Raw genomic sequence first — 26,093 nt, forward strand, 5'->3', positions numbered from 1 at the left:
TCATCTGGCAGATCTAACAGGTGTTTGACCTGCAGAGTGAACCCTCTGTCTATTTCTTCAGACTAATTGGAGCTGACACACGCGTTCCTATATTTAGCCCTCATTTTCATGCTGGGCTGGTTAATTGAGTTTGCTTTGCTCCTCAGGTGGTCTTTGTCATCTGGCCCTGACACCGGCCTCAGCTCCAGTGACACACCTTTTTACCTGTCGTTTGAAGGAGGCAGAGAACAAAGTATGATGCAGGTATAGTAACAATCCATGTGTGACCCAATTTATCCATTTTAACTTTTGCTTTATGTTAAGTTAATTACCTGTCAGCTAGATGTTTTCACTGTCGTTTTGAGACATCTTTAATTATTTCGAAATTAACATTGTTCCTGAACTTAATTTAGTATATTTAAATCCCTAGTTTTATTACATTGCATTTATAATCCATACACAGATAATTGTGTTTTCTCCCACCCACAAAGATAACTCAGTTGGCTCCCCTGGAAACGATAATGTCTAATATTTAGATAGTAAAGCCTCTCAGTTACTTTAATATTTGAAAGAACGGTTGTGAGGATAATTAGCTTTTGGATAATTCAACCTCATCCACATGATTAGAGGAGCTCATAACATTAGTGCAAACAAGCAATTAAATAACAAAGCGGCACATTTTTTTTTGCAGTAATTGTCGACCTACTGCTGGGAGAGATCATTTAATAACAACAACCCCTCATACCCCACTGAATCACCAGACAAAAATAATAAAGTCGGATTTACATCAAAAGAAGAAGCAAAGTACGAAGTTGTTGCTCCAAAACAGTCCTGAATGTGAACATTGCAATGTTTGAATCTCAGCTCCCAGCCAAGTAATTAATGAGTTTATTGATCAACAACCTTATCAACCACTTGCAGATCTATTGTGGTTGTTTTGCTAAAGTTTACTTTATTGAACTTTAAATACAGTTTCTTCTCAGCTGTCTGAAGGTTGCTCTCTTCTGCAACGCTTCCTGAAAGTAGTTTTCCTTAAATGGCCAGAAAACCTGCACGCGCCTACATTGACTTACATTAAAGTGTAACTGCACCCCCCATGTCTCAGCATGAGTCTATCCACTGCATTATTTTTGAAAAATGATGCAGCTTCGACAAACATGACGGCTGCAGTAGCTTGGAAAATAGCGATATGTGGTATGGGGCACTGCATTAGATGGTGGCCACCAGCACACCTTTCAGCTCATTCTTTATTGTAATAAGTATAATGTTAGCATTACAATATGGTGGAATTTGCAAGCTAACGTCAGCTAGCTAACTAGCCGGCTAAACGACTTAATGCTTCATCTACACCAGGGGTGTCAAACTCATTGTTGCTCTGGGGCCGCATCGGCATCATGGTTGCCCCCACAGGGCCGGTTGTCGGCGGGGGGGGGGGGTGGGTGCTGCTGCTCCTTCGTCGTCGTCGTCGGCGGGGGGGGGGGGGGGGGGCTGCTGCTCCTTCGTCGTCGTCGTCGTCGGCGGGGGGGGGGGGGGGGGGGGGGGCTGCTGCTGCCACATACGCTGGTGGAGGTGTGTGCGCGCGGATCGGGGAGGAGCTCCGCCGTGCGCGATTTCCATTTTTTTTTTTTTTGCTGGTAGATTCGCGGGCCACATAAAATGACGTGGCGGGCCGGATCCGGCCCGCGGGCCGTATGTTTGACACCCCTGATCTACACACTTACAGAGCAGGAAAGCACATTGCTACTGCCAGGTAACCATTAATGCTGATACAACAGGTTTTGTAATGTGCTTATGGCTTAATTTCCAGTACAAATAAAGTAGAGAACCGGCTTGTTCTGTGCTGTGATTGTAATGCTACACTACGGTTATGCAAAAATTATCTTATCTGTCTTATCTCAGAATTAGCCTTGCAAGATTTGGGTTTATTTAAACCAGCAGATGGCATTTAGAGACATTTTCAACCACGAAATGTCTTCTTTTTTAAAGAATTTGGTAAGAAATTTCAATATTAACACCAGCATTGATAAGTGTGTTGTCAAAGTAGAGTCATATAATTTAGTCCATCTTGTAAAACACAAAACGTGTTTAAGTGTACAGTTATTTTGAAAGAAAGTATTAGTAGCGTTATCTGTATCGAGTTAAAATAAACTTTGGTATAGCCCATCCCTAGTTTCCCAATCTAGTTAACGTTAAACAAAGATGGCCGCCCGTCGGATCCGGCCTGGGCAAAAAGACTTAGGAAACTGGTTTAAAATATTTTTGGTGCGTAACGGACACATTTTTTTTATCATCTAGATAATTGGAAGAGGACTCTAAAAAATATCGGCAGAACAACGGCACGTTAGCCTGTCTGTCCGGTGTTTAGCGTTAGCTGACATTCATCCGTTTTAAATTAGATTTTAACTCATAATTCCACAGCCCGACCTTAAACTAAACTACACGTACCCGCGTTAAATAGTCTAAACTAACGTTAAAACTGTCACTAATTGTAATTTTCCAAACTCGTTTCTGAAGATAAAGGAGGAATATTTATCAAGCTATACAAAAATTGGGTAAATACTGTACACTCCCACTTTGTGTGTAGCCTCCGTGTATGTTAGTGTGTAGGTGTGTGTGTATGTAGCCTTTGTGTATGTTAATGTGTGTGTCTGTAAGTGTGTGTGTAGCCTCTGTGTATGTTTATGTCTTTATGTGTAGCCTATGTGTATGTTAATGTGTGTGTGTGTAGGTCTGTGTGTGTGTGTATGTAGCCTTTGTGTATGTTAATGTGTGTGTCTGTAGGTGTGTGTGTGTGTGTAGCCTATGTGTATGTTAATGTTTGTCTGTGCATGTTTGTGTGTATGTCAATGTGTGTTTATTAATGTGTGTTGTGCGTACGTGCGTGCGTGTGTCTGTGTTAATGTGTATGTTAATGTGTGCGTGTGTGTGTGTGTGTGTGTGTGTGTGTGTGTGTGTGTGTGTGTGTGTGTGTGTGTGTCCTCCCCTTCACAGCGTCCTCTCTCCTCCGGAGCATCGAGGCGCACAGAGACGCGACTCCGCGCGCTGCAGCTCCTCCGCATCCGCGTATCTCTCTCTCTCTCTCTTTCTCTCTTTCTCTCTCTCTCTATTCCTGGAACAAACGGCTTATTGTCTTCTCCTTGCAAGGCTATCTTTTTTTGTTTCGTTTTAATTGTTCCCCCATTTCCCCTCTTCTCTCGGCTCCTCTCATGCCGCCGTTAAGGCGCTGGATACTGGGCGCTTTGTGATCGACTAAGCAGCTCGATGAATATGGCGTGTATCGGGGACGCGGACCCTTTCACCGCCGCGATACCTGCCACCAAAGTTGAGCTCACGGTGTCTTGCAGGTGAGTACAAAACTGCTGCTGTTACAGATATTAAAAGCATGTTTTTTATTTGTGGAAACGTTCAATAGTTTTGATATTTGACACTTCACTGTCGGGTCACCACGACGGGTGAATGTCGTGGAGATTAAACGCACCAGCAACTCCATTCGCGGTCGTCTTTTATTGCTGTTAACAATTAGATTTGAGCCGCGTGCATCTTTTTTGAGGGTCAGTTTTATCTTTAGTAGTGGAAGTTGAATTATAATTCACTTAAATGGGGAGTTTGAAGCGTGTGTTGGCAGCAGTTCCCTTCAGATGATCGCCAGATGGGGCTCAGAGTTGACATGTCTTTTCTGCTGCTGTTTTAATATCGATGCTACATGAACATACTGTGGGAATGTATGTTCCTGTGTCTGGTAATGATCATGGTAATATACTGGTTATATTCCTCCAGAAAACACACTTATGTTGTTCTATATGTGGACTGGATGTGTTTGGTTGGGATTGATGCCGGTTTACTACTGAAGCACCGTCCTCTCCTCTCCTCTCGTACTGTAGCTCTGATAGTAGAGGGTTGTCCTGTTGATGAGGATGAGGGGGAGGAAGGGAGTATTTTCTGGATGCTGCAACTCACCCACTGTACTCACCCCTAATCCCAATTTATGTAGGCTATTATATTCATCCATCTATCTATCTATCTATCTATCTATCTATCTATCTATCTATCTATCTATCTATCTATCTATCTATCTATCTATCTATCTATCTATCTGAGAGCTGAGACACTTAAAATTGAACCACAGAAAATGAATCAATAGCTGTTTTGATAATTGATTAATTGTCACTTTTCCATCAGAAACACCAATGGTTGCAGCTTGTTGCAGCATTTGTGATACAAATTGCGGTACAAACCAACACAAAGTGTCTCGGTAAGGTGTTCATCCACCACAAGTGAACAGACTTATTTTTGAATGTTCTGTTCATCTGCAGATGAAAACCTGAAGATTATTTCTTAAATAGGATTAACTTGGTCAATAAAATGCCAGAAAGTAGGAATAAATTCCCACCACAGTTTTCCTAAAGCACAAGGTAACATCTATAAATTGACTTTTGGACTTTTGCTGAGACAAACCAAGTAAAGATATTAGATTTTTCACTCACATAAGACGTAAGGGGGCGGGCAAAATATCTTTGATTGTGGGCCATATCCTTCAACATAGGACTTGAGATACACACTTTACTACAGCCTTTATACTTTAAAAAACTGATTAAATATCTTTTTCTTTATTGTGTAGCAGAATTTAGTCAACATCTGGTGTTTAAACTAGCATGTGTGATGTACTAAACCATATTCTAGATTGTTTAAAAAAGAAGCACTGCCACCTGAGATATAAGACAAAGAAAAGACAGCACATCCTTTCAATAGAGAAGCTGTTGTATCATAGTGTTGTATCATAGTGTTGTATCATAGTGTTGTATCATAGTGTTGTATCATAGTGTTGTATCATAGTGTTGTATCATAGTGTTGTATCATAGTTTTGTATCATAGTGTTGTATCACAGTGTTGTATCATAGTGTTGTATCATAGTGTTGTATCATAGTGTTGTATCATAGTGTTGTATCATAGTGTTGTATCATAGTGTTGTATCATAGTGTTGTATCATAGTGTTGTATCATAGTGTTGTATCACAGTGTTGTATCACAGTGTTGTATCATAGTGTTGTATCATAGTGTTGTATCATAGTGTTGTATCATAGTGTTGTATCATAGTGTTGTATCATAGTGTTGTATCATAGTTTTGTATCATAGTGTTGTATCACAGTGTTGTATCACAGTGTTGTATCATAGTGTTGTATCACAGTTTTGTATCATAGTTTTCTATCATAGTTTTGTATCATGGTGTTGTATCACAGTTTAGTGTTGTATCATAGTTTTGTATCATAGTTTAGTGTTGTATCATAGTTTTGTATCATAGTTTAGTGTTGTATCATAGTTTTGTATCATAGTTTAGTTTTGTATCATAGTTTTGTATCATAGTTTAGTGTTGTATCATAGTTTTGTATCATAGTTTTGTATCATAGTTTTGTATCATAGTTTAGTGTTGTATCATAGTTTTGTATCATAGTTTTGTATCATAGTTTAGTGTTGTATCATAGTTTTGTATCATAGTTTTGTATCATAGTTTAGTGTTGTATCATAGTTTTGTATCATAGTTTAGTTTTGTATCATAGTTTTGTATCATAGTTTAGTGTTGTATCATAGTTTTGTATCATAGTTTTGTATCATAGTTTAGTTTTGTATCATAGTTTTGTATCATAGTTTAGTGTTGTATCATAGTTTTGTATCATATCTGTTCTGAAGCTTTCAGGCTCACTCTTGATCTTCAGAAGACGGAGTTTGAGTATTTTCAGCACTTTAAGGTCTTCTTGTCAATGTTGGCTTCAAAGCTGAGACTGAAATTGACTTCTTTGGAAATAAAACCTGAATATCTTTTTGGGATTTTGACTGGCGGCTGGAGAAAATAATCTATTTGAGCATCTCAACTTTCACTTTGTGAATTTGTAATAGCTTTTTAAAAAAAAATAGTTTTAATGCTGTTTTATCAACCAAAACATCATGAATCAGCAGCCTGATGGATACATCAAACCATCCACACTACCAGTGATCAGTTTCAAGTTTGTTGTGTGTAAAAAAGCATTTCAAGTTGCAACTAATGAATGTTCTATTGATTATATTCTGGATTATTTGATTCATCATTTTGTCTGTAAATGTCAGAAAATACTGAAAATGTTCATCAAAATTGCTCAAACCCCGAGTTGACGTCTTTAAATTGTTGTTTTATCTGATCAGTCGAACACCCAAATGATTTAGTTATACCAATCAAAGAAAAGCTTATTTTCACTTCTAAGAGCACCAGTAACTCCTAAACTATCATCACTAATATACAGTGATGCTGGAAACACGGAATGATATCAATATATATTCTATGAACGGTATTTAGGTGTATACGGTTTTATTGATAACTGTTATCCATCTCCATCGGTTTAGGACCAAGTTGTTTATTTGGAAGATATTCTTTTACTGTAAAACTAAGTCCTGTAAATCTTTTATGGGACAAATAATGAGCTGAAGAACAAAGACTTTGGACTGAATTGTGCTTTGACTGACCTGAAATCAGCCAGCTGCTGCAGGAGACCGAGCTGCTGTTGTTGTTTCATGTCGGTCAAAGATAAAAGCCCGATAATGGCTCGACAGAAGAAGTCAGCCCCGTAATGACCTCAGCCATTTCTGAGATCAGAGCCCGTGAAGATGTTTCCTTCCAAAAGGATGAAGCCACCATCTGGACAAAAAAATAATTGCTCTATTGAAATGATGGCACCATGAAAAAAAGTTTACAAAAGCATGCACATCCAGATAATATATACTAGGTTGAGGAGACACGTAAAAGAAGGAAAAATAGAGTCTCTGCACACTAGAAATGCTCCCTCCATGAGAGAAAAGCTCTACTGTTAAGAGTTATGAATCATCAAGATCATGTATAAGATCTGCTGCATGTGTCCATGAATAGGAGGAATTATAGAAAATGGATGGAAGGGGCACGCAGTGACAAACTGGAGCGACATTTCTTTAATGGTTGCAAAGGAATCCTGAGTCACAGTCCATTACTTGTGTCTCAGCTCTTAGGAGAGTGTGTATCCGTATGGAGAGAGGTTTTAGCACAGCTTACAGTGACCTGTGATAGAAAAATATTAAAGTCACCGCTCACAAAAGAGAGGAGCAAACTAGTTTTCACTGTAAGTGTTCGAGCAGCCATGGTTTGTTATTTGCAGTCTACAAGCAACAGTTTTTATACAGCGTCTACTTACCCAAAACTATGTCCTCATTACTCCGGATAGGTACTATTTCTTCAGGAAAAGTACCTCCAAGTGTTTCCCAGGCAGGTCTGCAGAGTATAGTATTTCTTGAGTGACAAGTCTCATGTCAGTTTTCTGATGCAGTGAGCAGCACAAACATCATCCCACTGACCTCCATTGTATTGAGTTGGCAGCAGGAATGTCAGTGAAGAGATTTCTCAACACCTCTGGGGCTGAGACAATATATTGAGAAAATATTGTTTTCTATACTTAGAGGCTACTTGTTTATAACAGAAACCCCACGCTACAAACTGGAGGTGTGGAGGAAATGTAGTATTTAGAATGTTTGGAGCCATAGGGACTAAAAGACGGGTTGTACACTCCTCTTTTTAATCTGTCCCTGTGCGTCCATACTAGGCCTGTCAGAATAATGGACTTATTGTACAATATATGGAGACGATCTCAATCATTTTTTATGTTATCGACTTATTGTCCACAGCTCCAGTGTGGGAACATTTGGGGTTTCCGAAGCCGAATGAGATAGAAGTGTTGTTACTTGTATTTAGCTTGTAGCTAATAGGTTGTTGATTTGCATTTTTTCTGAAAAAAGATCCAAACCAGTGAGAAACGGATTGGCAGGGTATTGCCTGTTGCGGAATCCCTGTGCCAAATGTTTAATATTTACCCAAGTAGCCATTTTATTTATTGTTTTGGTTTTATTGTATTAATTCAGAATATTTGAATACTTCCCTGAAGTCTGAATATTCCTCAGAATAAAAAGTTAAATTGCTCTATTGAAGTTTGTACTTCAAATAACAATAATAAGGTTTATTGGAATCATTTCTGGGACAATAAAGCGTCCTACAGAAGTAGTTATTGCGACAGGCCACCGTGCAGCTCAACTTTATGGAAGTGCGACACTGGGGAGCTCTGACAGCTGACAATCCTGCTCCACTCCAGCAGTGATGTAGGAGTGTACTCCAGGGTGTGTCAGTACATCGGGACATCAGTGTTGGTTGTGGTGTGAGGTGCAACAGAGTCGAGACTTTCAGTCAGAGGGCAGAGAAACGCTGCTTTTCAAGCCAGGCATGAAGGAACAAATCAAACAACCTGCGTCAGAGCTGTGACTAATGATTATGTTAGTTACAGTTACAGTTGTCATTTTTGCACCCCCCGTTGTGTTAGTAGCAAATATACCTGTGCCCCATGGCCGTGTTGGTCTTAAAGTGAGTTGTGGCCAAGTGCCTTGTTGGTGCATTGCAATCATGAGTCAGCAGAAAGCAGTTTGCACCATTGACCAACTAAAACCTGGTCTAAAGCGCAGCACTTTCCTGCAATGTAAAGACATTTTTAGCATCAGACACTTAATTTACAGGATTCTGGTGAATTTTTATGCACCAAACTATGGAAATGTTTTTATCAATGATAAGGAAAAACATCTATGATATGAAACATGTCAGTTGAAATCCCTCTCCTTCATTTTGAAGCTTTAACTTGTCTTATAAAAGAGTTTATTTTCTGCAATAATCCAAAATCCAATGGGGACATCCCATCGGCTTTTCCTCGAGGGACCCAGTGCGATGCTAACACTCTAAGCAGCTGGACTCAGCAGCGACGGAGTTCCCTCCTAATCACTGAACAGAATGTGAAGCTCTTCTTCTAGAGCTGGACCGAATAGTTCGATGCTTCAAAGCTACATTCATAATGTTGACATTCAAATTGTAAGTCAACATTTAAACGCTTTTTTTGCATGTCTATTCATTTTGTTTCGTTTTTGTGGTGTTTTTGCACAGTTGCAGATAAAGATCAGGCTTCACCAAAATTATTAGTATTATAGTATTTGGTGGGATTGGGAGCGTATTTTCCAAAATCCAACATAAGTAGATACAACGGCTTCAGTTCCCCGTCGGTAGCGACTCTTCTCACGTCAAAGGTGAAACCTTTTTTTTTTTTTATGGGCCTTTCTTTTTGGTTGCTAGAATACATTTTGCTGACGTCCCCGTCCACAGCAGCACGTTGTTTTGCTACCGCGACCTGTCTGCATCTCTAAAGCCCCCATCTGCTGTAGGTAATACAGTATAAGTATCGTAATACTTGTAATACTGTAATACGGACCTCAATAAGTACCTCATACAAACCCCATTTCAAAGCACCCGCACCAACACAAAAATTCACCAGCGCTGAGCGGGTGGGTGGTGTGATTTTCCCACTTCGGTGTCTCCGCATGTCGGCGAAGCTGCTGAAGCATTCACACTAGATGGATCCCATCCTTCAGTGAAAAGCCCCCCTTTGCTCAATAAATCCAAACCGTGGCCCGCACTCGTCCTGCGTGTAGTCGAGCACAACAACTGACAGATTGATTAACTCAAGTCCAACATTGTGTGAGAAGCAAATCCCCCCAGTCTGCTGCAGCAGCAGTTTGACTGATGAGCGCCTATCATTTCTGATCACAAGGCCTCGATGACACACACACACACACACACACACACACACACACACACACACACACAGATGGCGTTTAGGTTTTGTACACAGATAGTAAGCAGCGAGTCAGACGGGCCTCTAGAGCTGCAGACGGGCCTCTAGAGCTGCAGACGGGCCTCTAAAGCTGCAGTCGGGCCTCCAAAGCTGCAGACGGGCTTCTAGAGCTGCAGACGGGCCTCCAAAGCTGCAGACGGGCCTCTAGAGCTGCAGACGGCTGTTCCCTTGGAGAACGTTTGTGCACGCAAGTTGACCGCGTTCACGCCGATGTGGCTGTCACCTGATCTGACCGGTCCACAGCGGAGAGATAGCCGTGACCTTTTGGGCACAAAAGGTAGAAAGTGCGTCTCGTCGAAGAATTGACGCGCTGCGATGTGGCCGCATTGAAGCCGGCCGGCGACCCGCTGAGAGGCCGGTCGATGTGTCACAGCCGATGTTGTGCTCTCCGCGAGGAAGGTAAACAGAGAGAGACAGACAGACTTGTTGGAGCACAGACGTGCATGTTTCTGATGTTCGCTGCAATGTGAAGCAGCTTTAACAGACATTACAAGATGAGGAAATAGTAAAATAATGTTGAATGGTAAAGGAAAATACTTAAAGTAGGGCTGCAACTAAGGATTATTTTCAGTGTTGATTGAGAGCGTATGTGCTTAGTTATTGTGCTCTGCAACATTATTTCACCCCCAAAAATACAACAACACCTGCTTCATTCTTGTGGCTGCTGCAGGGAAAGCAGATGTTGTAAAGATTTGCTGTGTTGTGAATGCAAGTTACTCGATCGCAAACCTGCCACAGAGCCAAAGGTCTGCGGAGCATCTGATGGATTCTCCAGACTGAGGAATGTGTTGTTTGGTCTTTTACACTTTTAATTCTTCTTGAAACCAACCATAAGCTGTCTCTCTGATAGCTGCTGTGTGGTGCTACATTCTGGCAGACATGCTGCTGAGGTGATGGAAAGGTGCATACTGGTGTTTAAAAGAAAAAAAGCAGAGAGTGAGTTTAAAGCAACAACACTCAGCAGACCAGCAGTGGCTCACTGAGGCAATAGTTTAAAAGACTTGGCGCCCGATTGTGGCAATTTGCGTCAACATTCTGAACATGCAGACATTATAGAAGCTATTTTTAGATTTGATTCCGTGTGACTTGCACTTCCCTTGGATATAATTATCTCAGATGTCACAGTTGCTAATGCTTCTTTAAAAAGAAGCTCCTTATAACTCCAGAACTCGCCTGAGAATTATGAGGTTTTTAAGCTTTCTTCACTATCACAGTATTCCAGTGATAGTTATCTCTACTATCTATAATAGCTGCTCCGGCAAGCTTTTAATGGTGACATTAAATTTGCCAAATAATTGGGGTTGTAGCCCACAGCTAACTATGCACCGTACTTCCTGTTTACATTCCCCCAAAGCCCCCAAAATATAGGAACTGTAGTTCAGGGGGAGTTGTCTCCTATCTGAGTGGTAGCTGTCGATAGCAGTTTGTAGGCGTTAGGAGGTAATAATGGCGAAGCGATCGTAGGAGTTCTGCATTAGGAGATAAAGTTCATTATTAAACTATCATCTTATCACAATCAAAACTAACTTATTACAATGTGGAAATAAGACACACAGTCTGACTTTAACCCAAAGCACATACAGGTTAATGTAACAGACAAGAGTGTAATCGACAGGAACAATTCTCTGCTTTATCATATGAAAATAAAAGGATTTGTATGATGCTGAGGGAGAGTAAATTCAGAGCAGCGAGGCGCTCTGTGGCTGTGTACACTGTTATAATTAGGAGCAAAGCAATTCCTCCAGTAGCAGTTTGTTTATGTAATGTATCACTTTTCCTATTGATTTATTACTCTTTGTCTTTAATTTTCAGCTATTATTTCATACATTTCCACTCGGCTCCATTTGTTCTTATTAATTACTCGGTAGATCTGTTGACAACTCAAACTAACTTCAAACACCGCCTCAACGAATCGAAGTCAAATCCTTTTCCTTCTCTGTGTTGCTCCACCTTGTAGCTCCGCCGCCTAAAGTGTGTCAGGTTTTTACATCCTCCACCATTTAGATGTAACGGAGCAAAGAGCATAAAACCAGCAGATCAAGGCGGTCTCATGTGGCGGGAACCAAACCGCAGGAGGCCCAGCGGGGGTCCTGCTGAGTGGCTGCATTAATGACTCATTGAAGGAGGCATTTGGCCTAATTAAGACCCCAGCCAGCCACCGTAGTGTCACCTGGTGACCTCGGAGAGCTGGCGTGGCTCCGTGGCATCACACGGCAGCTCACCTCCTGCTCCGTCCGTTCCCTCCGCTGCCATCTTTTGCCTTTCTACTCTGCACACTATGGGATGTGGTTGTTGTGCTTCAAACTGAACAGAATCCACAAATTGGAGACTTTCTGAGAAAGTTGTACATCAAAGCATAGCACACAGCATTTACGTCGTTGTCCTTTGTAATACTTTATAGATGTATGGTCTGTACAAGGACAGGAGGTTAGAAAATGTGCATTGACAGTGGTTGCAGTTGCTCTCTATTCTCATGTAATGAGAAATGTACATTTACTGAGGTGTACTGAAGTCAAATGTTGAGATACTTGTACTTAAATGTTTCCATTTCACACTACTTTATACTACTACTCGCCACATTTTGGAGGTAAATATTGTACTTCTTACCACACTGCATTTATTTGATAGCTTTGGTTAGTTATTTTGCAGATTTTGATTTTTAATAGAAAATAATAAATCTTGATGTTTTATTTTAGGTTAGGCTAAACAGCATATTAAAGTAAACTAAATTATCTCCACCGTTACCAGCTGCTACATGAATGAAAGGTGATACATATTAATGCATCACTAATTATAATCCAGTCATAATATATCGTTCTGAAATTACTCATTCTGCATAATAAGTACTTCTGCTTCAACTGCTGGAAGAATATTTTAACCTTTTGCACTTTTAGTTAAGTCAAGAGTTTGAATGCAGGAATTTTACTCGTATGAGAGTATTTCTACACTGAAGTATTGCTTTAGTAAAATATCTGAGCACTTCTTCCACTAGTATAGAACATATTCATGTCCACAGCACCTGGTCATGTAGCTATACAATGCAGCTTTCTCTTAATATCCTATTGGAAACGTGAACAACTTTAGGTCGCGGAGGACGAGTTTACATATTGTTAACTTCGCACCGTCTTGCTCTCGTCAATTAAAATGCATCTGCTTTGCCTGATTCCATGGGAATACAGAATAAGGAGCGTACCGGGGTTGTTTTGATGACTGTCAGGAAAATAATTGAATGGATTTTTATTTCTAAGTAGCACTATGGTGCCTGAAAGCTCATATCTGAATCTTAAATGCTGGTGGTCCCAAATGAGCGAGAAGGCTGATGCCCATTGGCAGGGATGGAGGAAATATTGTTGTCGTACAACATCAATTAAATGTTGCACTGAAGAAGTTTTGCTCCCACAGTCGCGTTGTAGAAGTCTGTTCGTCCAAAGTGGCTCCATTATTCCACAGTAGTTCTACACAGTCGTTTACATCGCTATTGTTGTGACTTTGTCTCATTGACGTTGGATTCCTTTAGTTCACTGAAGCTCTCATACAAACACACACTGAGAGAATCTGAGAAAATCGTTGAGAGTTAAGAGTGTCTCATGTGCTACAAAGGCGGATTGATCGGAACAGCTCAGAGTCTTCTTCAGACTCCATTGACCTTATTGATCTGGTGCGATCCTCCCAGCACGACCAGCTGTGCCCTGTTCATTACTGAGGAGTAGAGGAGCTCTTTATTGGTCTATAGCTCCACAGACAACTGTCACTGCACTAACAGTAAACAAACCTGCACATCGGCCGGAGGGCTGAATGTCAAACCAGTGGACTCAGCTTACGCAATGGGAAGTGGCCCACGCTGCCATCCGGAGCGCTCTGACTTTAAGAAGCAAGACGGCGGAGAGGTTTCCTCCCTGAGAAGGTTTCCCGGCCGCTCGTTCTCCCGTGGAGTCTGCTGAGCACTAACACTGCCAGGGTTAATGCCTCCAGTCCCACCGGGGGCCTCCCGGGCTAAAAATGTAGGCACTCACGTCCACCTCATAGGATGTGTCGGGCTGGTTGGAGGAAGCTGAGCGGTGGAAAAATTGTTGCTGGAAAGTGTTGATGGCTGTTTCACATGTTTGAGGTTATGCTCATCCTCGCTACAGGTATAAAATCAGATCAGGTGATGGGGGAGAACCACAGGGCTGCTTTTGAAATGAAAAACATTCTGTTTGGTATGAGTTAAGGAATCCGTGTTGATTTGGGCAGCTTTAGTTTTGAGACAAAAATGCTGAATAACCGAAGTCACATTTTAGTCATTTTTATCTTGCCAAAGGGTTTTCTCCCTTCACTTTTTCCTGTGTCATGTGTGATTATTTTAAATATTTCAGTCAACCAGGTCCATCCAAAACTACATGTTTTGTCAGTTTAGTCAAACTTATTTCACATAAGATTTTATCTCATCGTTATCTGATGAAAAAAGCAGTTTGAATGATTAAGAGTGCAGGTTTAAAGCTAAGAGTATTTCAAGCCAAAATACTATTTTATCATTCTTTGAAGATATTTGCTATATATATATATATATATATATATTAATAATTAACAAACCTCCATTAAAAATGAACCTTTTTAACGTCTGGTTGCAGCAATGTCCCTTTTTTATTTTTTACAAGAACACATCTGAATTACCCCCCCCCCCCCCGCGCGCTCTTCTTCCTCACATACAGGTATTTAAAGCGCCAGCTGCCATGTTTAGGTGCCTCTGATGTAACTGTTGGGATTTCAAATGTAGTTCTGGTGTCGAGGAGGGACCGCGCGCGTAAATGTTTGATGAACGACGAGGCACTCTGGCTCGGACCGCCCGGGCGTTTTCCAGGGCTGCCCGCGGTGGAAAGGGCTTTTTAAGAGAGTCGCCCGTCTCTATCGGGGCCAGGTGGAAGCCCGAGGGTGCACGTGAATCAGAGGGAGGTTACCGTATCCATGCACGTGTGTGCACTTCTGCTGACACTCACTCACAAACAAACGCGTCCTGTCTTCCATACACTCCCTTGTTTTTTCTTCTTCGTCTCTCGTCCCCTGCCTCCACTCGTAAACCCTCTGGGAGCCAACAAGAGTACTGTGATATTTTTCGATCGGACATTCATCCCACTTGGCAGGTGAAGTCGCCCACTTCTCACTCCCGCACAATCTCTCAGACTTTGCGCCATGTCACAAACACAGGCCCCGCGATGCGACTATGGGCCCACATCGCTTATTATCATTTATTTAAGGTCTCAGAGCCGGGGAAAAAGCCGGTGGGCGTGCCCCTGACAAGCGAGGCAGTCGAGCGTGGCGTTTTACCATCTGGGCCACACTGGGATCAGCACAACACGAGCGCCTGATCTAGATACATCACTAGCCATCAACGGCTCCAAGACACTCGCTGCCTGTCAGACGGGACGGGACGGGCGACAGAACGCTCGCGCCCCTTCAGCAAGCATGATAGCGGGAGCCTCTCCCTCTCCTTCTCTCTCTCTCTCTCTCTCTCTCTCTCTCTCTCTCTCTCTCTCTCTCTCTCTCTCTCTCTCTGTCAGCAGGGCACAATATGGACGCAGTCACGCTGCTGCGATCGCTGCCACTTAAAATGATGCTCACGATCATCCCGATTAATAATCAAAAGCCTGGGAACTCTCTGCAGCCGTGGAAGAGTAGGCTGCAAAAAAAAAAAAAAGTTTGTTGTGGCTATCACGTAAGGTCAACTCACACTCATGCCATGACAACAACATTTTGTTCAAATGTGTTCATGTTTGCTTGACGAGGACTTTTTGTGGCAAATTATGAGTGTTTGCTGAAAGTAGCATGACATGATTACAGCGCGTCAAAACCTCCTCGGGGAGGAAGTCCGTGTGAACAAAGGAAGATCCTAAAATGGTCACATGAATGATTCTTGTAACTGTCGTTTCTAAATGTTTTGGAATGCAATGACCGGGCTTGTTGTTAAACTGCAAACTTGAGATGTTTCTGCATTTATCTTCACACTTTGCTTTTTGCTTTTTTGATCACCTGACATCTGCGTGAAGCAAGGGAAGTGTTTGCAAGAAATCTTGGCACAGACATTATCATCACTTCAACGTCTCTTGTTAGCCAGAGCTTCGTGAGGAGAAATGTCCTGAGGAAAATACATAATTCATTTGCATCATGGGTAGTGTAGTACCCTTGTTTTTTTATAGAAAGAAGCGTACAGGGACGTAAAAGGGAGGACATGTGTGGTTCCGTTTCATCAGTAAGGAAAAGTTTTCTTTTCTGTTTTTTCGTCTTTTGCAAATCCCCTGACTTTAGGAATCCCTAAATCCGTGAAGTACTATTTAACTTTAAGGTGTTTACCGTTATTGTGTCTGATTTAAAAATGCCATTTAAGACACATTTTGCCTGTGTTACCTTTTCATGGTGCTTTAAAATCCTTTTCCGCTGCTCCACAACAGTAGATTTTGGGGTAACGCGTCCCGCCGGACTTGCAGATGGCGCCCGTATTATTTAGTCTTGAAAGCTTTATGGGGTTTTAATGTAAGATTTGGCAGCAGTACGAGCTGAGCGAGCCAGTGAAGGGTTCTCGTCGGCTTCTTCGAGACTTCTCCGCCCCGTCCCTGTCCTCCTTGCCACCTACCCCTGAGACCAGGACACTGTAGGCAACCGAGTTGAAGCACAAAGGCCCACCACTGACGCAACAGGCCGGGTTTCCCCTCCCTGAGCCCGAGCTGCCCCCTCGGTGTTTCTTCTCTGCTCCCTGGCAGCTGTGACTTGTCTTCCTTGTGTGCATATTTAATTATTTCAGAGCTGTTTAACCGCGGAGTACCTCAGCGGTGCCGAGCATCTGCTCTGCGATGGGACTCTTCAGTGCATTTATCCCTCCCCGTGCAAAGAGCAAAGACTGGAGTGTCATGTAAATTTGATGCTGGCCTCCACTGTTGTTTTTGGCACCCAGGGAGTGCAAAATAGGGAAAAATGTGTCCCGTCTCCGGCTTTTTCTCTGTATTTTTGAAATATAAATGGGGCCCCACTTTAAGCTCAATGTTACAGTCTGTTTAATGTTTCTGCCTCAGTGACTGGATGAAATGGCTTTTGTTAATCAAGTCAGAGGATATGGTTAAACAAGCTGTCGGGGACGGTAGCCGGAGCTAATTAGGCGAGAATGTAATAATGTGATAACGTTCCAGTCTTTGTTGAAGTGGGAGAGATGTGTGCATTTACTTTTGATGACAATGGGTCTCTCTGTTTTGTTTTTGTTTTTCAGAAACCTGCTGGACAGAGACACGTTCTCCAAATCTGATCCTAGTAAGTTTGTCACACACACACACACACACACAGACACACACACACACACACACACACACACACACACACACACACACACACACACACACACACACACACATGCACATTAAATACTGCAGACAAACAGAAATATGTACAGACAAACATCCACCACATGTAGAGACATGGCTTGCATGATGCACTACACATGGAACAACACACACACACACACACACACACACACACACACACACACACACACACGTTCTACCTCGCCTGTGTGAATCAGTAGACATTTGCATATGTCAGGGGTTGTATTCGTCACTGTTCTCTCTCCCAGTGTGAGTGAGGGTAACCAGATCATCCTCACACACAAACCAGCCACTTCCCTCCTACAGATTAAAGGACACACACACACACACACAAACACACACACACACACACACACACACTCCGCACTCCCCTGACAGCAGGGGTTCAATTTGGCAACTGGTCCAGTGGTTTTTAAAGGCTCGGTCTGCAATCCAACAGTAATTTGCTTTGATAGAGAAACATAAAGTGTTGGATTGAAGATGTCTTCTCCTTGTAAACGTGGAAACGGAGTTCTCATTTTAGACAATGGCTTTTGTCTTTAACACAAGAGCTGGAAAGCAGACATGGCACCTCGTATGGAAAGCTGTTTTAATTCCACAAAAACCTTTTTCTACCAACAGGGAAGGAAAAAGACAGGCTCCACCTTCACCGCCAAGGGAGGTCATAAAATAGTAGGGCAAGGTTTTGGTACTTGCCCTTTCAGGTATCAAAGGACATAACCCAGTACTAAATAGTACAGACACTTCTCCAGCCAGACTTTACCTGCAATCAATACTTTTAGCGCCCAGACATGGAAAGAAAATGACAGTTTGATTTCTCCGCAAGTGTTCGATTTCGATTTATTTAAACGTGTCATTGGACCACTTCCACAGCAGCAGCAGCTACAACCAATACAGCCGGTATTGCCGGCAGGTTTAATGGTGTATTATAAGCACCTTTTACGAGTTAGGAAGTTAAACAGGTCATAATTGCATTGGCTATATGAACGCTGTGCAGTGCATAAAGTCAGCCAGTGGGACACACACACAGCTAGATAGATGTTTATAACAAGCGTCTATCTTCAGCTTTGTTTTCGGATGAACATTTTGTACACCTTGTTTTTCAATGTAGTCAGTAGGGGAATTTCAATATCCCTTAACCTTATACCAGCCCTGTAAAACAGGCAGAGGACCAACAACCGTGATCCTGAGGTCAATTGTTGTACAGACTAAACTACTGTGAGCTCTTTTATTGAGTTTCCTTTAAGAAAAATGCTCGTGAGTGAATGTATATGCCGAGTGCTTTTATTGTGAAAGGTAAGAACCCAGCCTGACTAAATGCTGAGAATAGATCGATCCTCTCGTACACGGGCACATGTGCACACGCAAACCTTGAAGTAGTTTCTTGCTGTTTTCATCTGTCGTGCCAGCTTTGTTTTCTGTAACAGACTGTGACAGTCCTGTCTGTTAAAAGCCCTCTATAAATAAAAAGCACCAAGGGAGGAAAATACTCTTGAGTTATGAGGAAAAGTTGAAGTACAAATACATGTATCGTTATTTTTATATAATATATATTATATAAATATAGCACTTTGCCACCTGGGCGCTGTACAGTGAACCCAAATGGAGTATTTTAGTGTTGGCCCGCTGTGCGTGAACCCATAATTGATGAGCTCCCCTAGAATCGCGGACTGGACCTTTAAGTGTCAGACGGTGGGAGAGGAGGATGAGCATCCCTGCCCGCCCCCAACATTTATGCAAGGAGGCACTTGTGCTGCGTCCATGTCTCTGCTCTGCTGACAGCACTGGCCCCAGTCACACAGCATTAGACCGCCTCAGCAGAGCCCCCCCCCCCACACACACACACACACACACAAAAAGTGCACACATTCAGGGCCTCAGGCAGGCTCACGCACCATATTCATATTAGCTTATAAAGCTGGGCAACAATCCAGTGTTTTGTGTGTTTTTGTGTGCGTGTGTGTGTGTGTGTGTGGGTACTTTAGCCGCTGCAAGAATGTGCTTTGATCAGTGTGCTTCAGCAGATTGGAAAAGGGCATTTAGAAGACAGGAACATTGCACCGTCTGTATCTCCTACATTGGAAACAGAAGCGGTGATGGCGGTGCTATTGTCAAGCACCCCCTGCGCCCCCCCCCCCCCCGCATCATCATCATCAGCCCCGATGGATTGAAGACTTGAAAGTGCGCCGGTACAGATGCCCTGGTTGCATCACTATTTATCGGGCATGTGATTGATGTATCGCACAATAATGCAGAGACCATGTGTCATCCGATGCTTCATTGCAAGATTAAAGGACGACCGTATATTCATCCAGCTGAGCCCCGGCTCGCTGCACACCACCCACAATGCAACATATCCAACATCCAACATCCATCCAGACTGACAGTCTGCCAAAACACGGCAACAGTTTGAGCACTTCTGCCGCCGCCGCACCAGACGCAGGGTAATTGGGACCTTTCTGTTTTTTTTTTTTGTGTGTTTTCAGACAAAAACAGTGACATTTATTTTCTCAAAACCCAAAATGTAATTAATATTATAACTTATCTGGGCTCAGCAGGAGCTTCACTCTAAAAGATGGAAATGTCAGTTTTTCGGGGGAGGAAAAAAAAACTGGAATTCATCAGATACGATGATTTTCACTCACAGTCACAACTGTTAATGAATCCATGATTACATCAGTCATGTAATTTCATCAGTAGGTGGTAGCTCATACATTAACTCAGGCATAAATTTACAATTAATTAATGCTGTAATTAATGATAATGCATGTCGCCTCGGAGGAAGGTGTCTCCTTCATAATCAGATGTCACAAGATCAACTCAAGTTCTTTTTTTAGAGCGTCTGATTGCCTCACGTGTTTTTTATAGGACCCTGATTTTAGAGTTTTTATGCTACATTTAAATAGTTTCACCTTTTGGCTTTAATGATCTTCTTCCCTAAAGCTTGTCTGTTAATCCTTTTTTACATTTTTTTTACACAAACTGAAGTTTTGAACAGCATCAAAGTGTAGAAGTAACATTCTGTTAATTTGCAATATTGTAAAGTTCATGAAACTATTATCTAGTTATGCAGTCTTGTTTTCAACAGGGTCCATTTATTGCTTAACCTACACTTATGTGGACAATTTATTTGAAATCCAGGATGATTCCCTTCTCACTGTAGGCGATAGTATCCTGTAATATAATAATTATCTTTAGAGACACAACCCTAGCGAGTAACTAACCTCGCATGAAAGGTCTTAAAATAACATGTTGTTGTATTTTGAGGTGTTATCTTTCGGACTATTTCTTTGGCCGGGGCGCAGCAACTTCCTGCCGTCTTATTGTCACACCGCGAGGTTGCCAGGCAGCTTTTCTTCTTCCCTTCCTCCTCCATGCGTCTGCCTCTGACAAGGCTTTTATTGATAGAATGAACCAGTAGAACGACAACCGTGTTAACACACCGGGACACGACCACTAGTAGGAAAGCGGCCACAGCAAAGAGGAGGAGAAGAATTCTCACTTCTTTGTGATAGCACAAGACAGTTTGGGATTTAGTCTCAAGTGGGCGATGCTTTGTAGCAGAGCTACTTCTTTTCCATCTGCAGTCCTTGTTCAGAATCCTATCCGTTATGTGTGACAGGCATGAAATCAGTGTCTTGTTAAGTGACACTTGGGCTGTGTCCGAAATCACTCACTCATTCGATAGCCCCTACTCCCTATCGAGGGACTTCTATGTAGAGGATTATATCGTGAGCTCATCGCCAAAATCAAGAAGAAGAAAAAAAACTTTACAGACACACTCGGGTCATTTTCTCTTCACCGTTAATTACATCACTGCTATCTTACAATTTAAACGTCGCTGGTGGACCATCCATTATAGATGCAGACGATACTTGTAAGCGACATTATCTGTGTTTAAGTTGTCCCGATGCAACATCCTGTAAATGTCTAGGGCTTTTATTGTGAAAGGGAGGTAGTCAATGTGGCGGCAATAAGCACATGTTCAGAAATGAATAAATACAAAGTACTTTGTGGCCAGTTTGTGTTGTCATGCGCTGCTCTGCTCACGTTATATTTTCTTCAACACAATGCATGATGGTACATAGTGCCTGGTGTGTATGTAAGTGGTCACTTAGCTCTCAACTCAGCAGACTAACGCCAGTTTGTTGTTTTTTCTTTTTCTTTTTTAGTGCTGTCGTGCGACCAGATAGGACAAGGACACACAGAGGTTGCTGTTGTGGCCTTTTAGAGTTAGCGATCATTATTGCTCAAGTGGAATGGGTTGGAAACAGGCTGCTCTGTCCTCCTCATGAGGAGTGTTTTTAGAGATTATTCCAAATAGGACGCGGCTCAGATTACAGAAGTTAACACACTAAGCATACATAACAGAGCCGTTTGATGTTTGTGAGTCCAGATATCAGTGTTTTTAAAAAGTGCTGTCTCTACTACTAACTTCATTTCAAATGCATCCAGCTGGTTTGGATTTGCACCCACTATCTGTAAATCGATGACTCTGTGTTTCTCACAGCATTTATTGATGCTGTGGTGGGTGGTCCTCAGACATTCTCGGGGGGTACGGGGGCACATGCTCCCCGGGAAGAACGTGTTGTACATTTAAAGTTAAATCTGTCAATCCGGTGCACTTTGAGAGCAATATTGAAAAAAGCTTGATCTATGAAGAACATTTTAGTCCACTACAGCTCAGAGGGTGGTATTGTACTTTTACCTACAGTACACTAGATGTATTAGTTACTATTACTACTCTGCAGATTCAGATTTGAATAGTGATGACACGGCAAAATTGTCAAGATGGGTTCCGGGCAGTCAAAGAAATTAGTTTTATTGCAATTTGAAAGGATTTTAAATATAATATAATCATATTTGTGCATTTCTAACGTCAGCATTTCCACCATCCCGGTGCATTTTTACCAGTAAAAACAGATTTCCAAGTGTCTGGTCCTTTGGGGTTCTCAGAGTTGTGAGTCGCTGCCATGTGACAGATGTGTGTGTGTGTGTGTGTGTGTGTGTGTGTGTGTGTGTGTGTGTGTGTGTGTGTGTGTGAATACAGTGAAGGCTGCTAGAATGCAAATGAAATGTCATTTTAGTGCCAGCTGATTGCCTCGCTGTGTTTTCACTAGCGGAACGTAATCAAAAAACACTCCAAGACTCCCTCGGACGGAGACGCTCGAATGTCAATAGGGAGAACTTTCTTCCACCCACACAGACGCTCACTAACCCCCCCCCCCCCCCCCCCCCCCCCCCCTATTCCTCTCTGAAATATCATCATGCTGCAAGGCAAAGTTCTACTGACATTTAATTAGGGAGTTTTCCTCTCATGTTGGGGTCCGGGGAAAGAACAGCATCTCAGCTGACTCCTCGGCGTTGTGAAATACTCTTCGATCAATCTTAACCTTCTCTTGTTTCTCTCCCCTCCTCTGTTTCTAATTCAACAGTTTGTGTGCTGTACACTCAAGGAATAGCCAACAGGGAATGGAGAGAGGTGAGTACACGGGGTGGGGTGGTGGGGGGAATAATTTATAACCAGTGAAAGCTTCCAAGGAGCTTTTGAAGGCTGGCCTGTGAGCCAGTTTACAGTATCTGATAAGTGATAAGACCTCTGCAAGTAATGCTGGTTTGTTTTTTTGCCCTCAGCAATGCTCGGTTCAGCCTATTGGATCAATGTGTTGGTTTGAATTCATCAAACTTAACCCAGCCCACTCTTTTTGTTGTTTTCACCAGTGTTGCTGTGTCATTCCCGCGGCATTCATGTTAAAATGTGTGTGTGACAAAACCAGATTTAAGTGAATGCCCTGTGAACTAGTAAGTGAAACTCGGGACCCGAGTCGTCCAAATCATATTTATTGTGTTGGTGTTCTCTCTTAGTTTGGGATGATTGCTTTTTTGGAGCAGGTGTAATTACTGTCTGGGTCTCTTTCAGATCAGAGGCCCCTTTCACAAAAGTGGTTTTCAAGCACTACTTACATGCAGATTGCAAATAGCGGCAGCTTCGCATTTCACAGATGATAAGACGTTGCGAGTACTACAGATGATAAGACGTTGCAAGTACTACAGATGATAAGACGTTGCGAGTACTACAGATGATAAAACGTTGCGAGTAGTACAGATGATAAAACGTTGCGAGTACTACAGATGATAAAACGTTGCGAGTACTACAGATGATAAAACGTTGCGAGTACTACAGATGATAAGACGTTGCGAGTACTACAGATGATAAGACGTTGCGAGTACTACAGATGATAAAACGTTGCAAGTACTACAGATGATAAAACGTTGCGAGTAGTACAGATGATAAAACGTTGCGAGTACTACAGATGATAAAACGTTGCGAGTACTACAGATGATAAAACGTTGCGAGTACTACAGATGATAAAACGTTGCGAGTAGTACAGATGATAAAACGTTGCGAGTAGTACAGATGATAAAACGTTGCAAGTACTACAGATGATAAAACGTTGCGAGTAGTACAGATGATAAAACGTTGCGAGTACTACAGATGATAAAACGTTGCGAGTACTACAGATGATAAGACGTTGCGAGTACTACAGATGATAAAACGTTGCGAGTACTACAGATGATAAGACGTTGCGAGTACTACAGGGTCACAAGCTTTGGTTTAACTAGCGAAATATGCCGAAATGAACGAGAGAAAGTGTTGTCACATTACAAATGGCAGCATGCATGTTGCGAATTCTGTGAAAACATTTTTTATTTGAAAAATCTATGCAACCGTAAGCTAATTTTTCCATGGGTCCATTTTGGTTTATTACGATTGGCATGCTTAACCAGCATCAATCACTGAAGTTTACAAATCAGATGATCACGTGACTATCTCTTACCATATCAGCCCTGTAAAGCTGTAAGGTCCATTTGTTCTAGGGAACATAATCATTGACTGGATGATAAATGGAGAGAAAGTGTGGTTATTCTAATGAGGCTTTACTTTAATTAAAGTCTGTCCTGAGGGCAGCACCGGGGGAAAGGTCGTGTTGTTGCCTGAATCAAAATGGTTTATCCTGTACACAGCGGCAAGTTTTGGACATTTTTGACCCAGCTTGACCTCGGCACTTATTTTTGAAGACTTGACTCAACTTTCACCAGAGTAAATTATCAGCTTCAGGTGAACTTAAGCATTGTATTGGAAATTTAGCATTTAACATGTTACATATTGGCATGTTCCGTAGAGTGTTTTTTTGAAGAATTCTTTGTCCACAACAATGGAATTTTCAACTCTAATTATTAATTGCAGGACGAGTACTTTTTATGTTTCTGGTCCGGTGTTTTGCTGGTGTGTGGTTTGATGAATGAGTCTCAGTAATCAGACGTCACCTGTCTCGTTTTGTCTTCCAGTTTGGCCGGACGGAAGTCATAGATAACACCCTCAACCCTGACTTTGTCCGCAAATTCATCCTGGACTATTTCTTCGAGGAGAGGCAGAATCTACGCTTTGACCTGTGAGTTGACAATTGACTTATGCGTGTTGGTGTGTTGTGTGTGTGTGTGTGTGTCTGTCTGTCTTTGTGTGTGTTGTGCAAGCGTGGGCGCTTCTCTGTGTGGAGCAAAGTTGAGCTCAGACTGAAATATTCATGGTCTGCGCGGAGGGAGATGTAGAAGTCTGCTCCCTCTTAAATAAAAGACTAAGTTTTCACTTTTTTTCTTTTCCACTGGCATTTCCATTTGAATTCGTACAATGCTTTGGGACAAAATAGGGCCATGTGCACACAGTGAATTATACACTTGGCATTTTGTGACGATTATAATCCATCTTCAGTATTTCAACTCAGCATCCAGTTTCAGTGGAATCTTCAAACAGACAATTGCAAAAAATCAATTTATCGTAAGTGATCAAGACCCTGAATTCTGTCAATTGTATTATATTTTTGTACAACATGTTTTTAATACTCAACATTGTTTTTGTTATGAGTCTGAATCGTGATCATGATTCTATGCAGTGCAGGAAAAGGTCCACATGAAAGGAACAAACGACCTCCTTTCAGCAGCAGATGCATGAGATTGCTCGGCCTTAATCCTTTTAGACCTAAGTGCGGCTTTTGACACAGTCGATCATACAATTTTAATTGACTGCCTAAAGCACTGGGCAGTGTTTCCCACAGGATTTTGTGAGACTATGGTTTTTGGACCTCAGACCCTCTCGGGGGATCTGGGGGAACGCTCCCCTGCAAGAAAACTTTGTACGTTTTAAGGTTAAATCCATCAATCTGGTGCACTTTGAGTGAAAGATTAAGATGTTAACAATGTTGTGCTTCTAGCAGTGGTGGAATGTATCCAAGTACATTTACTCAAGTACTGTACTTAAGTAAAATGTTCAACAATTTTACTATAGTTTTTTATAACTTTATAAAAAGAGAGGAATATTGTACTTTTAACTTCACTACATTTATTTAACACAATGTTCGGCTACTTTGCAGATTCAGACTCTTAATGCAAAATATGAATCAACTACTAAACTATGATGTATTATTAAGTAGTGCATAGATATTAAGAGTAGTAGTTAACATTTACCAGGTGCAACATTGGATTGATGAATGCATTAATGTATCAATGATTATAATCCAATTATATAGGCCTACCGTAAATATATTATTTGAAATAAGCCATTCTGCATAACGAGGATACTTTTACTTTTGGTTCTCTAAGTACATTTTGATGCTCTTACATATGCACTTCTACTTATGCAACTTTGACTTGTAACCAAGTATTTTGACACGGTGCTTTCACAAACACATTGGTTGGATAAATAGAGACTCAGCCGTCCCACTGGTTTTTGGTTTTTGGTTCTTGGTTCATTATGAAACTGTGGCGATACAATGAAGACTTTGGCAGGCGGCCACAGTCGAGGTAATGAATGTTAAACACTGCTGGGTGGATATCTCTGGGTCAGCTCAGACCCCGAGGCTCTAATACAGGGGTGGTCAACCCGCGGCTCCCGAGCCGCATGCGGCTCTTTGCCCGGTTTCATGCGGCTCTTACGTTCATATCGAAGTTTGTATTTGTGTTTTTTTAATGTTCGTGTTCGCTTCGCTTGAGTTAAA

General features: G+C 41.9%; 1 protein-coding gene across 1 annotated transcript in view; it reads left to right on the forward strand.

Moving 5' to 3' along the window:
• Positions 1-2,910: 2,910 nt before the first annotated feature.
• Positions 2,911-26,093, forward strand: part of LOC306698296 (copine-8-like) — a gene marked incomplete at its 3' end in the record, with an annotated part of 61,802 nt that continues 38,619 nt past the window's right edge. The window contains exons 1-4 of the mRNA XM_079162540.1: positions 2,911-3,323; positions 16,929-16,969; positions 22,476-22,522; positions 24,391-24,494. Coding sequence (XP_079018666.1) covers positions 3,241-3,323; positions 16,929-16,969; positions 22,476-22,522; positions 24,391-24,494 — 275 coding nt within the window. The 5' untranslated portion in view covers positions 2,911-3,240. The remainder of the gene's footprint in view (positions 3,324-16,928; positions 16,970-22,475; positions 22,523-24,390; positions 24,495-26,093) is intronic.

Source organism: Pholis gunnellus (genome assembly GCF_910591455.1).
Source record: "Pholis gunnellus genome assembly, chromosome: 7".
Taxonomy (NCBI): domain Eukaryota; kingdom Metazoa; phylum Chordata; class Actinopteri; order Perciformes; family Pholidae; genus Pholis; species Pholis gunnellus.